This window comes from Sus scrofa, chromosome 1 (genome assembly GCF_054392235.1).
Source record: "Sus scrofa isolate SSC_HxYL_T2T_F1_AM1 chromosome 1, Sscrofa_HxYL_maternal_Yorkshire_Landrace_v2.0, whole genome shotgun sequence".
Taxonomy (NCBI): Eukaryota; Metazoa; Chordata; class Mammalia; order Artiodactyla; family Suidae; genus Sus; species Sus scrofa.
The window spans coordinates 177,985,045-178,006,301 of NC_139383.1; the positions used below are offsets into that span (position 1 = coordinate 177,985,045).

A 21,257-nucleotide genomic window follows, 5' to 3' on the forward strand; every position below is an offset into this window, starting at 1 on the left:
TTTTTTCCTATAAAATTTTCTAGAAAAGCTTTTCCTGACTTTGCTCTAGTTGGGGAATGGTGAAAAGATATATTTGCGAGATATCTTTGAATGCTTTCCGCTGACAAGGCCTTTTGGCTTTTTTTTTTTTTCCCCTGCGACTACAGTCTTTTATTTACAAGGAGCCATAGTTTTTGTTTCTAAAGCATTTCCAGTTTGTCCTTAAGTTCTTTAGTTTTCTCTTGTTCAGATGGAGGTTCTGATGCAATGCTTCCTGTATCACTTTCAAAACTGTCATGTTGATATTCCACATGTTGGGAAAGTCTGAATAGAGTAATAATTATTCCTAAAACAGCATTTTGCTTTGTCTATTGCTGTGCAACATCTGAGATGGACTCAAGACAGATTTTGCATTTCAGTATCTTTTGGGGGTTTTGTGTTATTGTTGTTTAAACATTGTGATTGTCTGGTTTTAAGAACATACAAAAATCAAGAGATTGGGGAATTCCTGCCATGACTCATCAGTAACAAACCTGACTGGTATCCATGAGGACTCGGGTTCGATCACTAGCCTGGCTCAGTGGGTTAAGGATCCGGCCTTGCTGTGAGCTGTAGTGTAATCGCAGATGCAGCTGGGACCTGGCATTGCTGTGGCTGTGATGTAGGCTGGCAGCTATAGCTCTGATTAGACCCCCTAGCCTGGGAACTTCTATATGCCATGGGTATAGTCCTAAAAAGACAAACACAGACATAGACACATACACACACACACACACACACACACAAATTGAGAGATGAGTAAAATGCACTTGCATGGCCAGCCTCAGCAATTATCAACCCATGGCTGATCTCATTGCACCTATACCTCTACTCCTACCAGATTCTATTGAAGCCGATTCATGACCAGATTACTTCAGTTATTTATCTCTGAGTGAAAAGGGCCTTTAAAAAACGTAACCATAATAATATTATTACCACTTAAGAACTGATTATTTCTTATCATAAAATAGCCAGTGTTCAGATTTTTCACAGTGGTTTCATACATTTTTTTAACAGTTGGTTTGAATTTCAGATCTTAAAAATTCTGAAGCAAAAATTTTAGACCAAGCAAAAGACACCATTTTGGCAATTAAGTGCAGGATTTATGAATAGGGCATGCAACCACTGGGTGGAAGTTTCTAGACAAACAGGCCAGACTGGCCCTCTAGGTTTCAGAGTGTGGGGCAGAATTGTTCAGTCGTTCAGTAAACATTTATTCATTCCCCAGTGACACTGTGGCCAGTCCTGGGCCGGGTACCTTGGACATAGCAATAAACTAGGTAGACCTGGCCAGTCTTGACTTGAGGGGAGCCAAAGCTCAGGTATTTCACTGTGAAGTTTGCAAAGGGGGTAACATAGATCCTTGCAGGTAATACTGAGTGTAGCCTGGAGGAATGGCTAAGATTGCATCAAGAAGACAGAGGGGTGGAATTCCCATCACGGCTCAGCGGAAATGAATCCAATTAGCATCCATGAGGACGAAGGTTCGATCCCTGGCCTTGCTCCTTGGCTAAGGATCCGGCGTTGCCATGGCTGTGGTATAGGCCGGCAGCTATAGCTCCCACTCAGCCATAGACTGGAAACCTCCATATGCAGGTGCAGCCCTAAAAGACAAAAAAAAAAAAAAAAAAAAAAAAAAGAAGAAGACAGAGTGGAGGCATGTCTTGCCCAAGTAAACTGCAAGTGGGAAAGCATGGAGGTGGGAAAGCCTGGTACGTTCGAGGACAGGGATAAGGGAGGGGGCTTGGTGGGTGTGGCTGCTGCGGGCTTGAGATTATGCCTTATAAGGAGTGGGGTCCTCTGAGAACTTCCAGAAGGAACCCCACAATTTTGTTGTAGGACCATGACGTGTGGGCCATGAATGAGGAGAGCAGAGCCCTGCAGGACCTCTGAGGGGTTATTTGGATCTCCTGGTCCTTCCTAGGGTCCTGCTTCCACTAGACAAGGTGTTGGGGGGCAGGCCTGTGTCAGCCTGGACCTCCCCATCTCTGCAGGGCTAGCACGGTGCCTGGCACGCAGGATGTACTCATGTGTACTATGTGTCTGCTACCGATGACCTTGAGTGCTCCCAGTGCAGGGCACCCTTGTCCCCATCCGCCTTCACCGTGGCTGGGACAGAAGGAGCCCCTTAGGCCTTCTGCTTGGGGAAAAGGTGGTGACTTTTCCAAAATGTATGAGCTATTCGGCTTTAGAACCTGAGCTCCAGTGACCCTAAAGGGGGGACTGCAAGGCCAGAATTGCCCCTAGGCCAACAGGCAGGCCAGGGACACAAGAAGAAAGGCTTCTTACCAGCTTCTCAGGTGGATGTATGAGGAAATGCCAGTATTTGCAACCCTTGAGCTGGCTCCCATAGCTAATTTCCCTAAGGCTGGCTGATGGTTGGAGGACTCATTCATTTATTTCCTTTTAATGGCATTATTGCTTTGGAAAGAAAGAAATAAAATAGTAGTAATACACATGCTCATTGTGGGGAAACTCTAGAAAACTTCTATTTTGTATAGAAAAGTAGAAGGAAGAGAATAAAGCAAATCCTAAGGGGTAAACCCTGCTGCCTAGAGGGAACCTCTGCGGCCACTTTGGGGAACATCCTTTCAAACATTTTTCTGTCCATAAATACAAGCAGTTAAATGGAACACAGTTTTATATAGATGGTGTTGCAAGATTTATGCTGTTCCATAACCTGCTTTTTTCATTTAACAGCGTGTCATGACACTGTTTCCTGTCCATAACCACAGATCTGTAACATTTTTATAGCCCACAGTACAATTTTACATGGATGTACCGTAACTTACCCAGCCAGCTCTCCATTGCCAGAAATTTGGGTCGTTTCCAATTTTACTCTCCAACGTGCTGAAGAGTATCATTCAGCTTTATTTTAAGATGTGCAATAATCACCTAGCGGTAAATATCGAGAATAGCAGGAGATGGGGGAACAAAGGAAAGGTTCAATTCACTAAAGCCAAGCAGGAAGGTCACCATGGCAACCCCTCCAGGCTTGCTTGCAGAGAGCCCATTAGCCTCAGCTCCAGCCTGGGAGGCGGGTCAGAGCCAAGGGGAAACCATCCGTTTTCAAGCAAAATTACAAACCAGGGCAGAAAGAGTATGGAGAGGAGTTAATGCAGAACTGAGATGGTTTATGATGCCGTGGAGTTATCTGGTAGATACCATGGTTTTCCATCCTCACAGGAGCCCCTGATACCTTTATTATCCTCATTGAGCTGATGAGAAAATTCAAATTGAAGGGATTAAGTTATCTGCCCAAGGGCACACAGTAAATGAAGCAGTCAGGATTTGAAAGTGGACCACATCTGCTCCTCATGATTCTCCTCACCTGACCTAGGGTCTCCAGCCTCCCTCTCTCCCTTCACCATCCCTGAGTCTCCCAGTCCTGATGCCTCCCCCTTCTAGTGCATTCATTCCCGCCACATCTGATGGGGTCCACACTGAGTCTTCTCCTGGGCTCCTTCCGGGCTCTGCCTTGGCTACCTGCCACTCCACACCTATGCCACCTCCACTCTTCCTGTCTCCATGCCTGGATCCTTCTGTACCCTCTGTTTAGAACACCCTCTCCTCCATGGCTGCTGGGCACCTGTTTATTCTTCAAGACTGAGCTCAAGTTTCATTTTTTCGTGAAGTCTCCCCTGACTCCCTAACATGATGTCTCTCCTCTGTGTTCCCCTGGAAGCATCTGGGTCTAACTATAGTCTGACCCTCATATGTGCTTTGTGTCAGTAGTCAGTGCTGATCTCCTAAAAGGTGAGCTTTTAAGGAATGGAACCATCATATTTATTTCTCCATCCCTGTATCCTGCCATGGCCTTGAACACAGCGTGGGGATTCAGTAAAGGTATGTGGAGTGAATGAGTATAGGGCAGAGCATCTTTCCATTCGCTCTTTTTCTGCTCCCAGCCCCAGAGACTATGTTAACCTAGGTAGACTAGATGCCCGCTCTGCCCACTAGGGGCCGCTCTCTGCTTCCCCGCCTCTCACCTGGCTGGTTCCCCAATGTTGCCCCACAACACCTGCCCCCAGCTTCCATCCTCCTTAAGCCCAGATCATGTCTTTTTCTCACCACAGTTCCTACTCTTGCTCTGCCTGAGAAACTGAGGTACTGGGCAAATCCTTTATATCACCGCCCTTGCCCTACCCCCTTCCCAGCATGGTCAGTTTTGCCTGGTCAGTCCCAGAAACCCTTTCTTTTTTTTTTTTTTATCCCTTCAGCTCCTCTGTCGGTGCTCCTCTCCCCTGAGAAAACCTCAGATGCTTTGAAGGTCACCTGGGGAAGGCTCCTTCCTGGAGGAGGCCACTCCCTGAGCCTGGAAGTCAGGAGGATGCCTGAAGCTCAGGGACAGGCCTGAACCTGGGCCAGCCTGGAGCAACTCTGGGAACTTCAGGGCCTGGGGTTGGGGCAGTCACCACCCCAGCTTGTGCTCACTCAGGGTGGCCCACAGAGGTAGCAGCAGTAGCAGTGCCCTGCCAGGTCCCCATGGCCTGCCTCCAGCCCGAGGGGAAGAGCTGAGTCTGCTGGGAACCACACTCGGGGGTGCGGGGGGGAAGGGCTGGTCACCCTGGGTGTGGACGTTCAGTGTCAAAGGCTGCAGAACTGGCTTCTCTCTAGAAAGCACCTCTGGAGAGAATGCCCCTCCCCACCCGCGGGGCCAGGTTCCAGGGTAGGGTGGCAACTGGGGGACAGGAACAGGTTTCTGGAAAGAACACTGCTCTCATTCACCAATGGTAGACACACCCAGAGAACCCCGTTTCCCACGGCTTGGAGCCATTCCTGGCCTTCAGGGGAACTATCTATCCTCTGGGCTCCAGTCTACCCAGGAGTGTGGCTTTGCCTTTGATCACCAGGCATTGTGCAGGGCTGGTAGTTCAGAACCTTTTCGGCCCACTGAAATTCCACAGACAGCCGTGGTTGCTGTCCCCAGTGCCACATACACATATGTTCCTGCGTACACACACGCAAACACACACACGCACACACAAGTTTACCCATGATTTTATGAACTTCCTGAGGCCCAGGTATTTCCATGTATCTCAGGTTAAAAACTTCTACCCTAGGAGTCGTAGCTGATGGTCCACTCTCCTGAATGCGGTGTTATTTATGGTAAACAGTAGCAGCCTAGTACTACCAGTAGCAGTATGTCATTGGTCTCTACTGTAGTTAATCAGTATCACATCCATGATCTCATTTTCGCCTCCTGCATCCCTGACCTGGGGGGGTATAAACAGCCTTATTTCAAAAACAAGAATTGGGGGAGTTCCTGCTGTGGCTCAGTGTTTAATGCACCCGACTAGTACCCATGAGAATGGGGATTCGATCCCTGGCCCTGGCGCAGTGGGTTAAAGACCCAGTGTTGCCATGAGCTGTGATGTAGGTCGCAGATGTGGCTCAGATCTGGCGTTGCTATGGCTGCAGCTCAGAGTCAACCCCTTGCCTGGCTACTTCAATATGCCATGGGTGTGGCCCTCCCCCAAAAAGCAAAAAAAAATTAGCCCAGCCAAGGTCACACCCAGATGGTGGCTGAGGGGGTGACTTGACCTTGACCTCACTTACCCTAAGTTCCAAGCACTGTGTGCCTCCCTCTTATCACACCTCATGGGGAGGCTTCTGAAGAGTTGGCTCTCTACCTTCTGAACATTCTCCAAGCTCAGGCTCAGACCAGCAAGGGTACTTGTTACAATACATCAAGCGGGGCTTCTCATCTAGCTATTCCTGTGTGTGTGTGTGTGTGTGTTGAAGGCCGCACCCTTGTCATATGGAGGTTCCCAGGCTAGGGGTTGAATCAGTGTGTGTGTGTGTGTGTTTAGGGCCGCTCCCTTGTCATATGGAGGTTCCCAGGCTAGGGGTTGAATCAGCTGTAGCTGCTGGCCTGCACCACAGCCACAGCAATGTGGGATCTGAGCTGCATCTGGTACCTTCACCACAGCTCACGACAACACCGGATCCTTAACCCACTGAGTGAGGCCAGGGATCAAACCTTTATCTTCATGGATGCCAGTCAGATTCGTTTCTGCTGAGCCACGATAGGAACTCCTTGTCTAGCTCTTCTTTGGTCCAGATGCCTGGCAGCCTTGGTACCCCTGAACTCCATGGACAGGTCGTGGTCATGATGTGTGTGACTCAGGATGAAAAAAATGTCATAGGTCCCCATAATCAGTACAGGTGACCTGTGACATTAGCACACTTTTAGAGATTTTTTTTTTTTTGTCTGTGACCTTCAGTAAGAAATATCTTGGGACTAAGGGGAGGTGGGGAGAAGAAAGGAGGATATTGTTGTCCAAGGGCTACAGATTTTCAGTTGTGCAAGATGAATAGATTCTGGACATCCGATGTGCTATACTGACACTATAACTAACAATACTGGGTCATATACTTAACATTTGTTAAGAGGGCATATCTTTTAAGTGTTCACATCACACACTCAAAAATATGATAACCCTGTGAGTTGATGGGTATGTTAATTAGCTTCATTGTGATTATTTCATGGTGAATATGTATAGTGAATCATCAAGTTCTACACCTTAAATGTATATAATTTTAATTGTTAATTATGCCCCAATAAAGTTGGAAAAATAATTTTGATTAAAGAAACACCTTTTGTGTTGTAACCCAATATACACATATGTAACACAGCAAATATTCATAGCAGATATAACAAACAGAAATAGCAAAAAACAATACTTATCTTACTCTATGCAAAACACGGATATTTTCTGTTCTTTTATTTTCTCTTTTTAAGTTTATTTATTTATTTTTATTTTTATTTTTAAATTTTTTTTGTCTTTTTGCCATTTCTTGGGCCACTTCTGCAGCATATGGAGGTTCCCCAGGTTTGGGGTTGAATCGGAGCTGTAGTTGCCGACCTATGCCATAGCCACAGCAACATGGAATCCGAGCCACATCTGCGACCTTCACCACAGCTCACGGCAAAGCCAGATCCTTAACCCACTGAGCAAGGCCAGGGATCGAACCCGCAACCTCATGGTTCCTAGTCGGATTTGTTAACCACTGAGCCACAACGGGAACTCCTAAGTTTATTTATTTTTAAAATTTTTCTCCTCTTTCTTTAAGTTGAATTATAATTGATTTACAATGTTGTGTTCATTTCAGATGTACATACATACATATATATATATATATTTAGTTATACATACATATATGTCTATTTTTTCTCAGATTCTTTTTCCTTATAAGTTATTACCAAATATTAAGTGTAGTTCCCTGTGCTATACATCAGGTCCTTGTTGGTTATCTATTTTACATATCAAACTATTCTGGTTTTACATGCTAGTCATGATCCAGTAAATTGATCTTATGATCTACTGACAGGCTGTGACCTGCAGTTTGGAAAACGCTGCATTAGCAGACACAATAATTGTGATTTTAATGACTAGCAAGCTATCTGGAAGTTGTATGTATTCTGCTGAGGTAGGCATTTGACCCTGGCCGCAGGCAGGCTGGAGTTCAGGTACAAGTCACCCAGCTAAGGAGAGCTCTGTTCACTCTCCTGGGCTTGGGTTCTTCTCTCCCTGTGGCGGACTTCAGAACTGGCTCTGGGACAGCTGTTCTTTCAGGTCCAGTTATCAATTTATGCATAGGTTCATTGCAGACCTTGTTTCATCCTGACCTTGCCAGGCCCCCACTGAGTGACCTAAGACAAGTCACTTCCTATTTGGGGTCCTCACCTATAGCAGAGGAGTAAGCATGGGTTGAACTCGTCTGTGCTTCTCAGAGAACAAGAAATTTTACAGCAGGAAGTTGTATATAATTTCTTCATATGTACGTGTATTTATGCGTGCTATGATCTGAATGTTTGCGTCTCCCCAGGATAACTATGTTGAAATCCTAATGCCAGTGTGATGCCGTGAGGAGATGGAGCATTTGGGAGGTAATTAGGCGGAACCTTCTGGGAAACCTGAATGGGATCAGTGCCCTTGTAAAAGAGGCCCAAGAGAGCTCCTGCCCCTTCTACCACTGAGGACACAGCAAGAGGCTGGCCATCTGCAGCTCGGGAGAGGGCTTTCACCAGAAGCCAGCCATTCTGACCTTGGACGTCCAGCCTCTAGAACTGTGAGGAATAAGTATTTGTTGTTTTTAAGCTACCCAGTTTAAGGTATTTTGTTTTTGCCACTGTAGGAACTAAGACAACATGTGTATGTATGTATATATTTATTTCTGACATACTTTTTCTGGAAGATTTGAAGAAACTAAAATTTTGTATTAAAACAAACATACATAAGTTATGGAGCAGACTATAAAACTCACATACTTCAAAAAAAATGTACTAGGTTTTATTGTGGTAAAATACACACAAGATAAAATTTAACGTTTTAATTAGTTTTAAGTGTACAATTCAGTGACACCGAGTGCATTCACGGTGTTGTGCAGCCATCACCACTCTCCATTTCTAGAGTTTTGTCATCATCCCAAACAGAAACTGTACCCATTAAACAATAACTCCCCATGCCTGCTACCCCCAGCCCCTGGCATCTGCCATTCTACTTTCCCTCTCTACAGATTTGACTTTGAACCTAACAGAAATGAAATCATACAATATTTGTCCTTTGGCTTACTTCACTTAGCATGGTTTCAAGGTTCATCCATATTGTAGCATGTGTCAGAAGTTCACCCCTTTTTGAGGCTGAATAAAATTCCATTGTATCTATGTACCATGTTTTGTTTGTCCATTCATCTAGTGATGGACTCTTGGATTGTCATTACCTTTGGCTATTGTGACCAATGCGGCTGTGATCATAGGTGTACAAGCATCTGTTTGGTTCCTGCCTTCAGTTCTTTTGGGTATATACTGAGAAGTGGAGTTGCTGGATCATAGGGTAGTTCTGTGTTTAAGTAGTGGAGGAACTACCATACCTTTTTCCACAGCAGTTGCATCATTTGATAATCCATCAACAGTGTAGCATGGTTCCAATTTCTCTACCACCTCAGCCACATTTATTTTCTTTCTTTCCTTTTTTTTTTTTTTTTTTTTTTTTTATAATAGCCATCCTAATGGGTGTAAAGTGGTATCTCATTGTGGTTTGGATTTGTGTTTTCCTAATGACTGTAATGCTGAGCATCTTTTTGTATATTTATTGTCCATTTGCATATTTTCTTTGGAAACACATCTACTCAAGTCTTTTGCCTGTTTTTGAACCAGACTGATTTTTATGTTGTTGAGTTGCAGGAGTTCTTTATATATTCTGGATATTAATCTGTTATCAGATATACGGTTTGTAAATATTTTCCGCCTTCTGTGGGTTCTCCTATTACTTTCCTGATAGTGTCCTTTGATGCTCTAAAGATTTTAGTTTTTCACATCTGAAGGTGGCATGGGGCTGCTCCTAGACTCTGCCTCCCACTCCCTTCCCCAAGTGCAAGTTCTGGTGATCCTCTGGCAAGTGATGGGATGGAAATTGCCTGGTCACTTCCTGGGCTCTGGGCTCTGGGCTCTTTTCTATTACATTGAAGGACATCTAGAGAGCAGTTCTGGAGGAGGCAGAGGATCAGCTACCCTTCTCTCCTCCTCCTCAGCCAGCTCGGACCCTGAGCCTCACCAGCAGCTGCCCCTTAGCCAGCAGTCTGCTGAGGCCTTAAGGGGACCTGTCAGTGTTCAAACATCTCTGGGGCCCATCCAGCCTAGGACTGGTCCACGAGTAGGAACAACCGCTTACTCTGGTCCTCTGTCCAGTTAAACCTGCTGGCTTCTCCTGGAACCTGAACTCCTGCTGTTAACTTCACTTTTTGGGGGTCAAATATGTGACCTCTTGTCCAAAATGCCATTGATGCCATTCACGTATCCCATGGTAAATTGGGCTAGGTGACTGACCTCTCAGGAGCTGGTCTCATGTTTCTCGTTTTCAAGCAATGGAGAAATTCCCCATCAAACAGCATTCTTTGCCTTTTCTATGCAGCCCAATTAGGAATTGTATGCTTTCCAATAAAATATTTTTTTCAGAAAAGAGGGAGTTGGGGCCACCCAGAGTTCTTCATCTTCATGTGACTCTGTTCCTTTATTTTGAACAATGAGCTGCATGGGCTGTTTGGGGCAGACAGGACAGGGTAACCTGAAACTCTCCCATCAGTGCTTGTGTGAGATCCTTTCAGAAGGCACCCGATACACACAATCAAATTAAAGAGGGGGAGGAGGAAAATGTAATACCGATTGAGATTTATCCCCAGGAATCTGGTATCCTGTTTGCAAGTACTGATTTTGTGATAAAGGAGCTTTTAATGAGAAGAAGCAGAGTAGTGAGTCTGGAGAGAGTGGCTGAGCAGACTGATCTGAGCCAATCACTCTTATACTATCCCTGTGTTTCATCAATTCCTAGTGTACTTTTTTTTTTTTTTAATGTTAAAACAGCTCTGAAATCTGGATTCATTTCCAATCAGTGCTGTCTCATGATGATAAGTGTCAACATTTTTTTGGTCTTAGTGGTACATGCAGTAGGGGTATGACTTCCAGCTGAGTGCACCTGAAGTTCATGGCAGTACAGTCTCAGGCGAGGCCCATAAGAGCGAGAGGACCCTCAACCTTGCTGCCAGGTGGCACAGCATCTGGGAATCTCAAGCTGAGTCCTGCCTCTTCCCCCTTTACAGATATTTTTCAGCAAGCAGACACAGAACAGTCAGACAATCTGTTTCTTCAGCAGGTGAAGTGCCAGCAAGCTGCCCTCCTGGGGTCCTTATGCACCTTTCTTGAAAGTTCACGTGAGGCTGATGTGACAGTTGTCTGGTAGTATGTGTCACCTGAACGTCTCTTTGGTTCAAGTCAAGAATCCTCCTCAAAGGGCTCCTCTGGGCTCATTCTGAGGGGCAGCCACTCTGGGGCACTGCATCGCTGTCCCTGCTCAAGCAGGAGTGGGGCAGCTGGGCAGCACTTATCAATGTACATATGTTTCTCTGATGAAAAGCACCCAGCCGGCTAATTAGCAAGCCCTCTGGTGTTGAGCAAAAATAACCCCAACTGAACCAAAGTTGTGGCCTCTGGAGTGTGAGTTTAGGGTTAGTCTTTCAAATGCTAATAAACCACCAAAACTACCATTGTCATACCACACTGTCTGTGTGAAGTGTTTGAGAGCCCATTGCTAACAGTCTCATAATAGCAAGTGAATACTTGTGATTTGGGATATATTTTTAGTAACAGCGTTAAACACAGCTTCAAAAAGTGCAGCTTTAGGAGTTCCCATCATGGCTCGGTGGTTAATGAATCTGACTAGGAACCCTGAGGTTGCGGGTTTGATCCCTGGCCTTGCTCAGTGGGTTAAGGATCCGGTGTTGCCATGAGCTGTGGTGTAGGTTGCAGATGGGGCTCGGGTCCCGCATTGCTGTGGCTCTGGTGTAGGCCGGCGGCTACAGCTCGGGTTCGACCCCTAGCCTGGGAACCTCCATGTGCCGCAGGAGCAGCCCAAGAAATGGCAAAAAGACAAAAAAAAAAAAAAGAGAGAGAGAGAAAAAAGAAAAAGAAAAAAAAGTGCAGCTTTAGAATAACTTAGATAAAAATGAGAATATTGTTCACTGTAACTGTACTAAGTAACTTGAAAAAGTGACAGTTGAAGATACTGTTCTCAAAAATGCATGTGAAGATTTTTTTCTATTCTTTTTTTTTTTTTGGTCTTTTTTGTCTTTTAGGGCCGCACCCGTGGCATGTGGGGGTTCCCAGGCTAGGGGTCCCATCGGCACTGCAGCCACCAGCCTACACCACAGCCACAACAACTCGGGATCCGAGCTGCAACTGTGACCTACACCACAGCTCAAGGCAACGCCGGATCCTTAACCCACTGAGCAAGGCCAGGGTTTGAACCTGCATCCTCATGGATGCTAGTCAGGTTTGCTAACTTATACTATACTTATACCTAGTTCATACTTATTTCTATGGACTAGGAGTGGAAAAAAGGTATTTTAGAATGAGTACTATGTTGAATATGATGAGGGATTCTACATATGTATAACTAAATAAATTCATGTGATAAAGAGTATATACTAGTTCATTTACATCTCTAGAAGTTACACATTTTTTGGACCCTCATTGGAGAAATAGCCCATTAGTTTATATTCAGCCAGCTAATATTAAACATATTCAGGAAGTGATACGTTTTGCTGGCTGTGTCCTTTAAGGCCTGGGATGCACAATGTGTGGGCTGAAATTTTCTGGGGGAAGGGCCAGGAATATGGATGGAGCACTAGCCAGAGACAGATAAGGAGTCGGATTCAAATTTCACCTCTTGTTAATTTCCCTTGGTTAAATCTGAGAGGACTAGCCTGAAACCTCCTGGTGATAGTTTTGTTGTGATTTGCCTTTTTTTTTTTTTTTTTTTGGCCGGGGGGTGGTGGTGCTATTTCAAGAAACTTGACAGGTCCTTGATATAAGCCCACTTTGCTTTTTCTGTTTTAAGCTTGTGTTGTTTTTAATTATTGAAGTATACTTGATTTGCAGTGTTGTGTATATTGTGTTTTGATTTCAGAATTCTCCAAAGCCTTTTTTTATTTAGTCTTGTTTCTAGACTCTGGTGAAAAGAGACAACAAACCAAGCTACTGTTTGAAATACTGAAAGTTATACTCTGGGTTTTACAATGGTGGTGAAATTAGGAGCTTGGCTTGTGATGGAAAGAGGCTAAAAAGACCAGTGAGTTCACTTTATGTTCAATTAACCTGAAATGATTAACAATAGGCACAATGTATGAATCATCAGCTGTGTTTTATCACTGCCCATGATTATCCATGGATGTTTCACCACATTGACACACATAAAGGTTTACATTTTAGATGCAAAATAACAATGTTTAACTTGAGAGTCCTTATTTCTTTGAATGGTGGGAAAACATGACACAAGTAATCCTCCACTTTTGAAACAAGTTTGGTTTTACCTGTAAGTTTGTCTCAACTTACTGAATAATTGGCAGAGAGGGTCCTCGTTTAGCATCTAGGTTATACACGTCATTGTAAACACTGTATTTTTTTTTTAATCTTTTTCAGTGGCAAAAAAAAAAAAAAAAAAACTCCTAGTGCTTTAAGCTAGGATTTAATTCCCTTTAATCAAAGTCACATATCTTCTTATAAGGAAACGTATACCTCTATGTTCTTTCTCACAGAGAGGGCTTATGTTATTCTGTTTTTACTGTACTTCAGAAAAATTTCAACCAAGACATCTTCTGGTTGAAAGAGGGGTGGAAGTAACTTTTTTCTTTCTCCTAGTTACTAGTATAACCCCCACCCCCCCAAAAGTGGTCCCTGGAATGTAACCTAGTATCCCAGAGGATGCCATTTCAAAGCCTCCAGTCTCTGTATGCAGCCTGTAGTCCTCAGATCAAAAAACACAACTCCAGAAGCATCACTAACCTCACCCCAACCTCCTCCACAGACCTCCAGGCAAAATAGAAATCAAATCCAAGCTCTACCACCTACTAGCTGTGGGATCTTCAGCAAGCCCACACTTTTCAACACTTTTCAACACCTCAGTTTTCCTGCCTGTAAAATACAAAACTAATTTTCCTATCTGAAAATAAATCCTAATAGCATATGTTTGTTGGGCCTTTACCTTATGGCAGGCCCTTTACAGGGGTTCTCTCTTTGAATCATAACCACTACCCTATGAAGAAAGTTCTACTGTTATTTCCACTCCACAGATGGGGAAACTGAGGCACCGGGAGTTAAGTTCCTTGCTTGGAATTGCATAGGAAGTGGGCAACCAGTCTTTGAACCCATGTGGCTTGACTCCAGCCTTGAGATCCTGAACCGCTCCCCTTGCTTCCTGAGACAGCGTGGTGAGGGGGAAGGAGATGAGGTGGGCAGGCAAGGCAACCAGGAGGCTTGGCACAGAGTGGGTGAGGGTTTGCCTCCTTCAAGACTACCTTGTGAATATCTGTCTCATATCCTCCTTTATGCATTTCTTGGGGACAAGGACTGTCTTTTCTTTCTTTTTTTTTTTTTTTTTTTTTCCTGTGCAACGAAGTTATAGAATGGTATGGAGGATGCCTGCTTCCCTCCTTTCTGTGTGTCACAAACCTATGCAACTTTTATATCAGTTAAATACTTGCCTTTTCCTTCTAGCTGCTGCAGCTCACTAGGGCATAAGCAGCTCTACATTGAGCTCTTAGCCTTATTCATCACGTGATAAAAATGCTGGGCACATCGGCTGAGTGAAGAAATGGGTGAGGTCGTGTCTCCTTGTATGTTTAGTCTGGTCATTCTGCTTGGATGGTGTGTGCGTGAGAGTAGGGACCATTTATTTCCTTTTTCTTGCCCATGGCATCGGAATGCAGGGAGAACCAGGGAACCAAGGTGGGCAGGTTTCTGGAGACCCAGACTTGGTCGCATTATTGCTAGGGGGTTTTTCTGGTATGGCTGAGTTTCAGCTCACCCTGGTATCAGACCTTGCCTTTCATCTTACCACCAGGTGAATTAGTGGTGCTTCTGAGAGTGAAAGAGGCTTGGAGATTTAGATCAGAAAACCCAGAGAGCCAAGGTCTGCCAGGCCCACTTACATCAGTGTTGTCCTTTTGTTTGCAAAGTATCAACTTTTATTTTTTTACTTACTTATTTTTTGGCCATGCCTTTGGCATGTGGAAGTTCTCAGGCCAGGGATCCAACTTGAGCCACCACAGTGAGAACACCAGATCCTTACTTAACCTGCTGTACCGCAAGGGAACTCCTCAACTTTTATTTTTTAATCTGGGTAAAATGTACACATGCTTTAAAATTTTTTCTATATTATTTTGTCATTCAGAAATATTACATAAATTTTTGTGGTAAAATATAAACAACCTAAAATTTATCATTTTTAAGGGCACGAGTCAGTGACCTTATATTTACAGTATCGAGCAACTATCACCACTACCCATTTCTAGAACTTTTTATCGTCCCAAACAGAAACCCCATACTCTTGGATAACAAGCCCCTTTCTTCCTCTGTCCCCAGCCTCTATTCCACTCTCTGTCTCTGTGAATTTGCCTATTCCAGCTTCCTCATATTAGTGGAATCATACATTTGGCCTTTTGTGACTGGCTTATTTCACCTGGCATAATGTTCTCAGGCTTCGTCCATGTTGTAGCATGCATCAGAACTTCATTCCTTTTTAAGACTGTGTAATATTCCATTGTGTCTGTAGACCACATTTTATTTATTTGCTATTTTATCTGTTTACCTGCTAATGGACCCTTGGATTATTTCTGCCTTTTGACTATTGTGAATAATGCTTATGCCAGTGTTTTCCAGAAAGCATATTTATAACTACATTATATTTTGCAACATAGTTTCAGATAAGAACATATAGATCATAAAGAAACAAAACTAGGAGTTCCCATCATGGCTCATGGCACAGCCAAAACCAATCCGACTAGGAACCATGAGGTTGTGGGTTCCATCCCTGGCCTCACTCAGTGGGTTAAGGATCCGGCATTGCGGTGAGCTGTGGTATAGGTCGCAGATGCGGCTCAGATCCTGCATTGCTGAGGCTGTGGTGTAGGTCGGCAGCTGTAGCTCTGATTAGACCCCTAGCCTGGGAACCTCCATATGGCTCGGGTGCAGCCCTAAAAGCCAAAAAGACAAAAAGACAAAAAAAAAAAAAAAAAAAAAAAAGCAAAGCTATAAACAAACCACAAAAACAAAGACACCCTTTACCACGAAAACAAAGACACACTTTAAGTTCAAAGGATAAACAGTATTGCATCATTAAATAAACATTTGCTGAAGGCCCAGGCTGAACCAGGCACACACCCTGAGTTTCCAACCATCTCAGGCGGGTCCTCCCCAGTTGGTGGGGGGCAGGGGCTGCAGAGAAGATAAGGCCTAGGCAGTGAGCTCGGCCTGCTGGCAGATGTGGTTGGTGCCACAGGAAAGATGCAGGCAAGGCCTTCAGGCCTTTAGGCCTTTGCAGGCAGGAACAGAACCCCTGGGGCGGGGGAAGCCTCTAAGATGGGGCCGATTTGGGGACTAGATAAGGCATTGACTGTGGTAAATTCCTATCTTTGCTTGCTTTGCCCAACTTGTATTTTTCAGTTTCTTGGGCCAGCCGTGAGAGCTCTGGGTTCCTCTCGTTTACATTACTCCCACCTGTTAAGCAGTCTTAATCCTGCATTTAAACAACCCTGTTGCTCTGATTCCAACAAGTGCCTTGGATCTGCCTGCTCTGGTCCACCTTCTGGAAGAGCTGCTTTGCTTTGGGTGATATGGAGCGCAGCCCTAGGTGGACACGGGCCCTGGACCCGGGCCTGGGATCACATGGTCTCTCCAGCGGTAGCACCTGATGCAGTGAAGGTGGCAGCCCCAGCTCTCCCTGACTTGTGTGACCTCGGGGAGGTTACTGCACCCCTCTGAACCCCTTGTGCAACATGAGGGCATTGCTTACCTGTGTGGCCCTTTCCAGTGCTGTATTTTTCTGACTTCCTGTATTACGATTGAATTCCGTCCCTCCATCACTCTTGGAGTGAATGACTCAGCAGTCATTGCTCTTGTTTTTAGAGAAGCCCGATTATTTTGCCATCACAAGCCAGGGTATGTGCTGTAGTTAAACCATCTGACAGTCATGATCCAGCTGGAGCGAGGCTGACACTCACTGGATTTCTTCACGCTGTCCTCTTTCAGAGAAGCAGCTTGGACACCCACTGGCCAGAGGCCCCCAGAGCCATGGCAGAACTTTGAGTGAGGCCTGGTGACTGGCACCCATTGTTGCCCTCCAGCCTTCCCAGCCCGGCTTCAAGATGCTGAGCCTGAAGCTGCCCAGGCTGTTCAGCATAGAACAGATGCCCCAGGTATGTGCTCTCGTACGTACAGAGGCTGAGGTCCCGGCTGGACCTGGGCCTTGGTCTCTGCAGCATGGCAATGGCCATGTCTACATAGTCTGCTTTCTTCAAGGAGTCCCTCCCAGACTCCTTCGGGGAATTTAGGCCTCCTGTTTCCCTCATGTACATCAAACCTGAGAATGGCAGTGATCCTGAAACCATTTACATTGTAACCCTTCCCTGTCACGTCTATTTTATCCTGAAGCACAGTCACTATTGAGACGACAGATTCAGGCTGCAGAGATGAAGCCAGCAGCAACTGGCTGAGTAGCAGTTTTTTCAGGACTCTCCAATGGGTGCTTGAAAGCAGGCCAGGGGAAGCGCACTTCAGAGTGTGGCTTTGCTGTTGTCCTCACCCCCTCTCGGGAGGCCCAGGTCATGAGCCGATTGAGGCGATGAAGAGGGCTGTTGGTCCTCCCTCGCCTGGAAGCTCTAGGACCAGCTACCCTGAACCCCTGGGACCTGTTGATGATCTCAGTTTTTAACAAGCCTTAGGTGAGGCCGTTCTGCTCCTGAGCTGTGACCAGCAGTGCACCTCCTGCTTCCCTTGCAAGGCCAATGTCATCTCATTACACCCTTGTTCCCCAGTCAGTGGTGTTTAGTATGTCGACACACAACAAAGTATGTTGTACAAAACCATCACCACAGTCCACTTCAGAATATTTTCATCACCTGAGAAGGAAACACTTACCAATTGGCGGTCATTTCCCGCTGTCCCCACTCCCAGACCTATGGCAACCACTCATTTACTCCATCTCTGTGTATTTGCCTAGTCTGGATATTTCACATAAATGGGATCATGCAGTAGGTGGCCTTTTGTGAATGCCCTCTTTCACTTAGATAATGTTTTCAAGGTTCATCGATGCTGTATGGATTAGTGTGTCATTTGATTTTATGGCCAAATATCATTCCATTTATGCATATACCAGTTTGTTTTTTCATTCATCAGTTCTTGGACACTTAAGTTGTTTCTTTTTTTTTTTTGGTTATTACAAGTAATGAACATTTGTGTACAAGTTTTTGTGTGGTCATACTTTTAATTCTCTTGGGTACACACCCAAGGAGTGGAAGTGCTGGGTCATGGAGTAACTTTATGCTTAGCTTTTATTTTTATTGTGGCAAATAGACTTAACATAAAATTTACCATCTTAACCATTTTTAAGTGCACAATTCAGTGGTATTAAAAACACTAATGTTGTTATGCAGCCATCACCACCATCCATCTCCATAATTCTTTTCATCTTGTAAAACTGAAACTATGGGAGTTCCCATCGTTGCGCAGTGGTTAGTGAATCCAACTAGGAACCGCAAGGTTGCGAGTTCGATCCCTGGCCTTGCTCAGTGGGTTAAGGATCCGGTGTTGCCATGAGCTGTGGTGTAGGTTGCAGACGCGGCTCGGATCCTGCGTTGCTGTGGCTCTGGCGTAGGCCAGAGGCTATAGCTCCGATTGGACCCCAGCCTGGGAACCTCCATATGCTGCAGGGGCAGCCCAAGAAATGGCAAAAAAGACAAAAAAAAAAAAAAAAAAAAACCAACCAACCAAACAAACAAAAACCTGCAACTATGCCCATTAAACAATAACCCCCATTTCCCCCTACCCCCAGCCTCTCACAACCACTGTTATACTTTTCGTCTTCATGATTTGACTACTTTAAGTACTTTGTATAAGTGAAATTATAAGTATTTGTCTTTTTGTGACAGTCTTATTTTATTTAGCATGACATCTCAAGGTTCATCCATGTTACAGTGTATATCAGAGTTTCCTCCCTTCTTTTTTTTTTTTTTTTGTCTTTTTAGGGCCACACCCGCAGCATATGGAGGTTCCCAGGCTAGGGGTCAAAACAGAGCTGTACCTGCTGGCCTACACCACAGCCATAGCAACTTGGGATCCAAGCCTCTTCTGTGACATACACCACAGCTCACAGCAACACCAGATCCTTAATCCACTGAGCGGAGCCAGGAATTGAACCCAAGTCTTGTGGATACTAGTTGGGTTCATTAACCACTGAGCCATGATGGTAACTCCCCTCCTTCTAAAGACTGAACAATATTCCACTGCATGTACGTATCACATTTTGCTTACCCATTCATCCATCAATAAACACTGTGCTGCTTGTATGTTTTAGCTATTGTGAATAATGCTGCTGTGAACATAGGTTTAGAGATACCCCTTTGAGACCCTACTTTTATTCATTTTGGGTACATACCAAGAAGTGGAATTTGGACCATTTGGCAATTTTATTTTTAATTTTTTGAAGAACCACCACATTGTTTCCCACATTGGCTATACTATTTTACATTCCCACCAGGAGTTCACAAGGGTTCCAATTTCTCTACATCCTCATCAATATTTGTTTTCCTGGAGGATTTTTTTTTTTTTTTTTTTTTTAGAAAGTAGCCATTCTAACAGATATGAGGTGGTATCTCATTGAGGTTTTGATTTGAATTTCCCTCATGATTAGTGATATGAGCATCTTTTCATGTGCTTATTGACCATTTGCAGATCTTCTTTGGAGAAATGTCTATTCAAGTCTTTGGCCAATTTTTAAATTGGGTCATTTGTCTTTTTGTTTTTGAGTTGTAAGAGTTTTTATATATTTTGCTTGCAAGGCCCTTATCAGATACATTGTTTGAAAATGTTTTCTACCATTCTATGTGTTGCATTTTCTTTTTCTTTTTTTTTTTTTTTTTTTGTCTTTCTGCTATTTCTTGGGCCACTCCCGTGGCATATGGAGGTTCCCAGGCTAGGGGTCTAATCGGAGCTGTAGCCACCAGCCTATGCCAGAGCCACAGCAACATGGGATCTGAGCCGCGTCTGCAACCTACACCACAGCTCATGGCAACGCCAGATCGTTAACCCACTGAGCAAGGGCAGGGACCGAACCCGCAACCTCATGGTTCCTAGTCGGATTCATTAACCACTGCACCACTTCGGGAACTCCCTATGTGTTGCATTTTCATGTTATTATTATTTTTTTTTTGTCTGCACCGGAGGCATGTGGAAGATCCCTTGCCAGGGATCAAGCCTGTGCCACAGCAGTGACTGGAGCCACTTCAGCGATATCACTGGATCCTTAACCGGCTGCACCACAAGAGGACTCCAAGATTTTTATGTGATTGATGGTATTCTTGGAAGCACAAAAGTTTTAAAATTTAATATTATTTTTTTGTTGTTGCTTGTGCTTTTGATGTCATATCTAAAAAAATCTTTGGGAGTTCCAGTGTGCCTCAGCGGTAATGAACCCTACTAGTACACATGAGGAGGTAGGTTTGATTCCTGGCCTCGCTCAGTGGGTTAAGGATTCAACATTGCCATGAGCTGTGGTATAGGTCACAGACACAGCTGGGATCTGGCATTGCTGTGGCTGTCATGTAGGCCAGCAGCTTCAGGTCCAGCTCAATCTCTAGCCTGGGAACTTGCATATGCCATGGGTGCAGCCCTAAAAAACGACAAAAAACAAAAACCTTTGGCTAATCCAAGGTCATGAAGATTTACTCTTATATTTTCTTCTAGGTGTTTTATCTCTAAAATTTAGCTTATGGTCCATTTTCTGGGTGTGTGTTAGTTATTGCATGTGGTGTGAAATGGGTAGCACCATTTATTGGAGAGACTATTCATTATTTTTTCATTCATTGATCTTGACTCTTTTGTTGAAGATTTATTGACTATAAATGTGAGCGTTTATTTCTGTATTCTCAGTTGTATTTCATTGATCTGTTTGTCATTCTTATGTCACACCACACTGTCTTTATTACTGTGCTCTGTCATAAGTTTTGAAATTGGGAAGTGTGAGTCCTTCAACTTTGATCTTTTTCAAAGTTGTTTTGACAATTCAGAGTCCCTTGCATTTCCGTATGGATTTTAGGACTATTTGTCAATTTCTTGGGAAAAAATCAGCTAGAATTTTGATAGGGATTGCATAAATCTGTTGATCAATTTGGGGAGCATTACTGTCTTAATAATATTAGGTAAATTAAATCCATGAACTTGGGATGTCTTTTCCATTTATTTAGATACTCGTTAGTGATGTTTTGTAGTTTTTAATGTATAAGTCTAACGCCATTAAAATAAGTTGTGAAGTTTATTTTTAGGTACTTTATTGTTTTTGATACTGTTGCAAGTGAAATTGTTTCCTTAAATTCATTTCAGGTTGTTCACTGCTAGAATATAGAAATAAAACCAAGTTTTGTGTATTTATCTTATATCCTGTACATTTGCTGAACTCATTTATTAGTTCTAATAGTATTTTAGTGGATCCTTTGGGAATTCCTATATGTAAGATCATATCATCTGCAAATAGAGCTCCTTCTAGTCTAGATGCTTCTTCCTTCCAAGCTAGATGATTTTTATTTCTTTTTTCTTGTTCAGTTGACCTAGCTAGCACGATGTTGAATAAAGTGGTGAGAACAGACATCTTGATCATGGGGGATGCATTCCATTAAGTGTGTTGCTATGG

General features: G+C 44.0%; 1 protein-coding gene across 24 annotated transcripts in view; it reads left to right on the plus strand.

Annotated features, from left to right (window-relative positions):
- PAQR5 (progestin and adipoQ receptor family member 5) overlaps window positions 1-21,257 on the plus strand; it is an 80,430-nt gene that overhangs the window by 19,703 nt on the left and 39,470 nt on the right. For 8 of the 24 annotated variants that reach the window (XR_014817556.1, XR_014817558.1, XR_014817544.1 and 5 more), the window contains exon 2: window positions 16,604-16,770. The exons of 2 other annotated variants lie outside the window; for them this stretch is intronic. Coding sequence is in view for 6 of the 22 variants with exons in the window: in XM_084979379.1 (XP_084835505.1) it covers window positions 16,720-16,770 (51 nt within the window). In the remaining 16 variants the exon portion in view is untranslated. Of the gene's footprint in view, window positions 1-7,851; window positions 8,095-16,603; window positions 16,771-21,257 lie in introns of all 24 variants that reach the window. 14 more of the 24 variants (XR_014817555.1, XR_014817541.1, XR_014817545.1 and 11 more) reach the window with 3 other exon arrangements.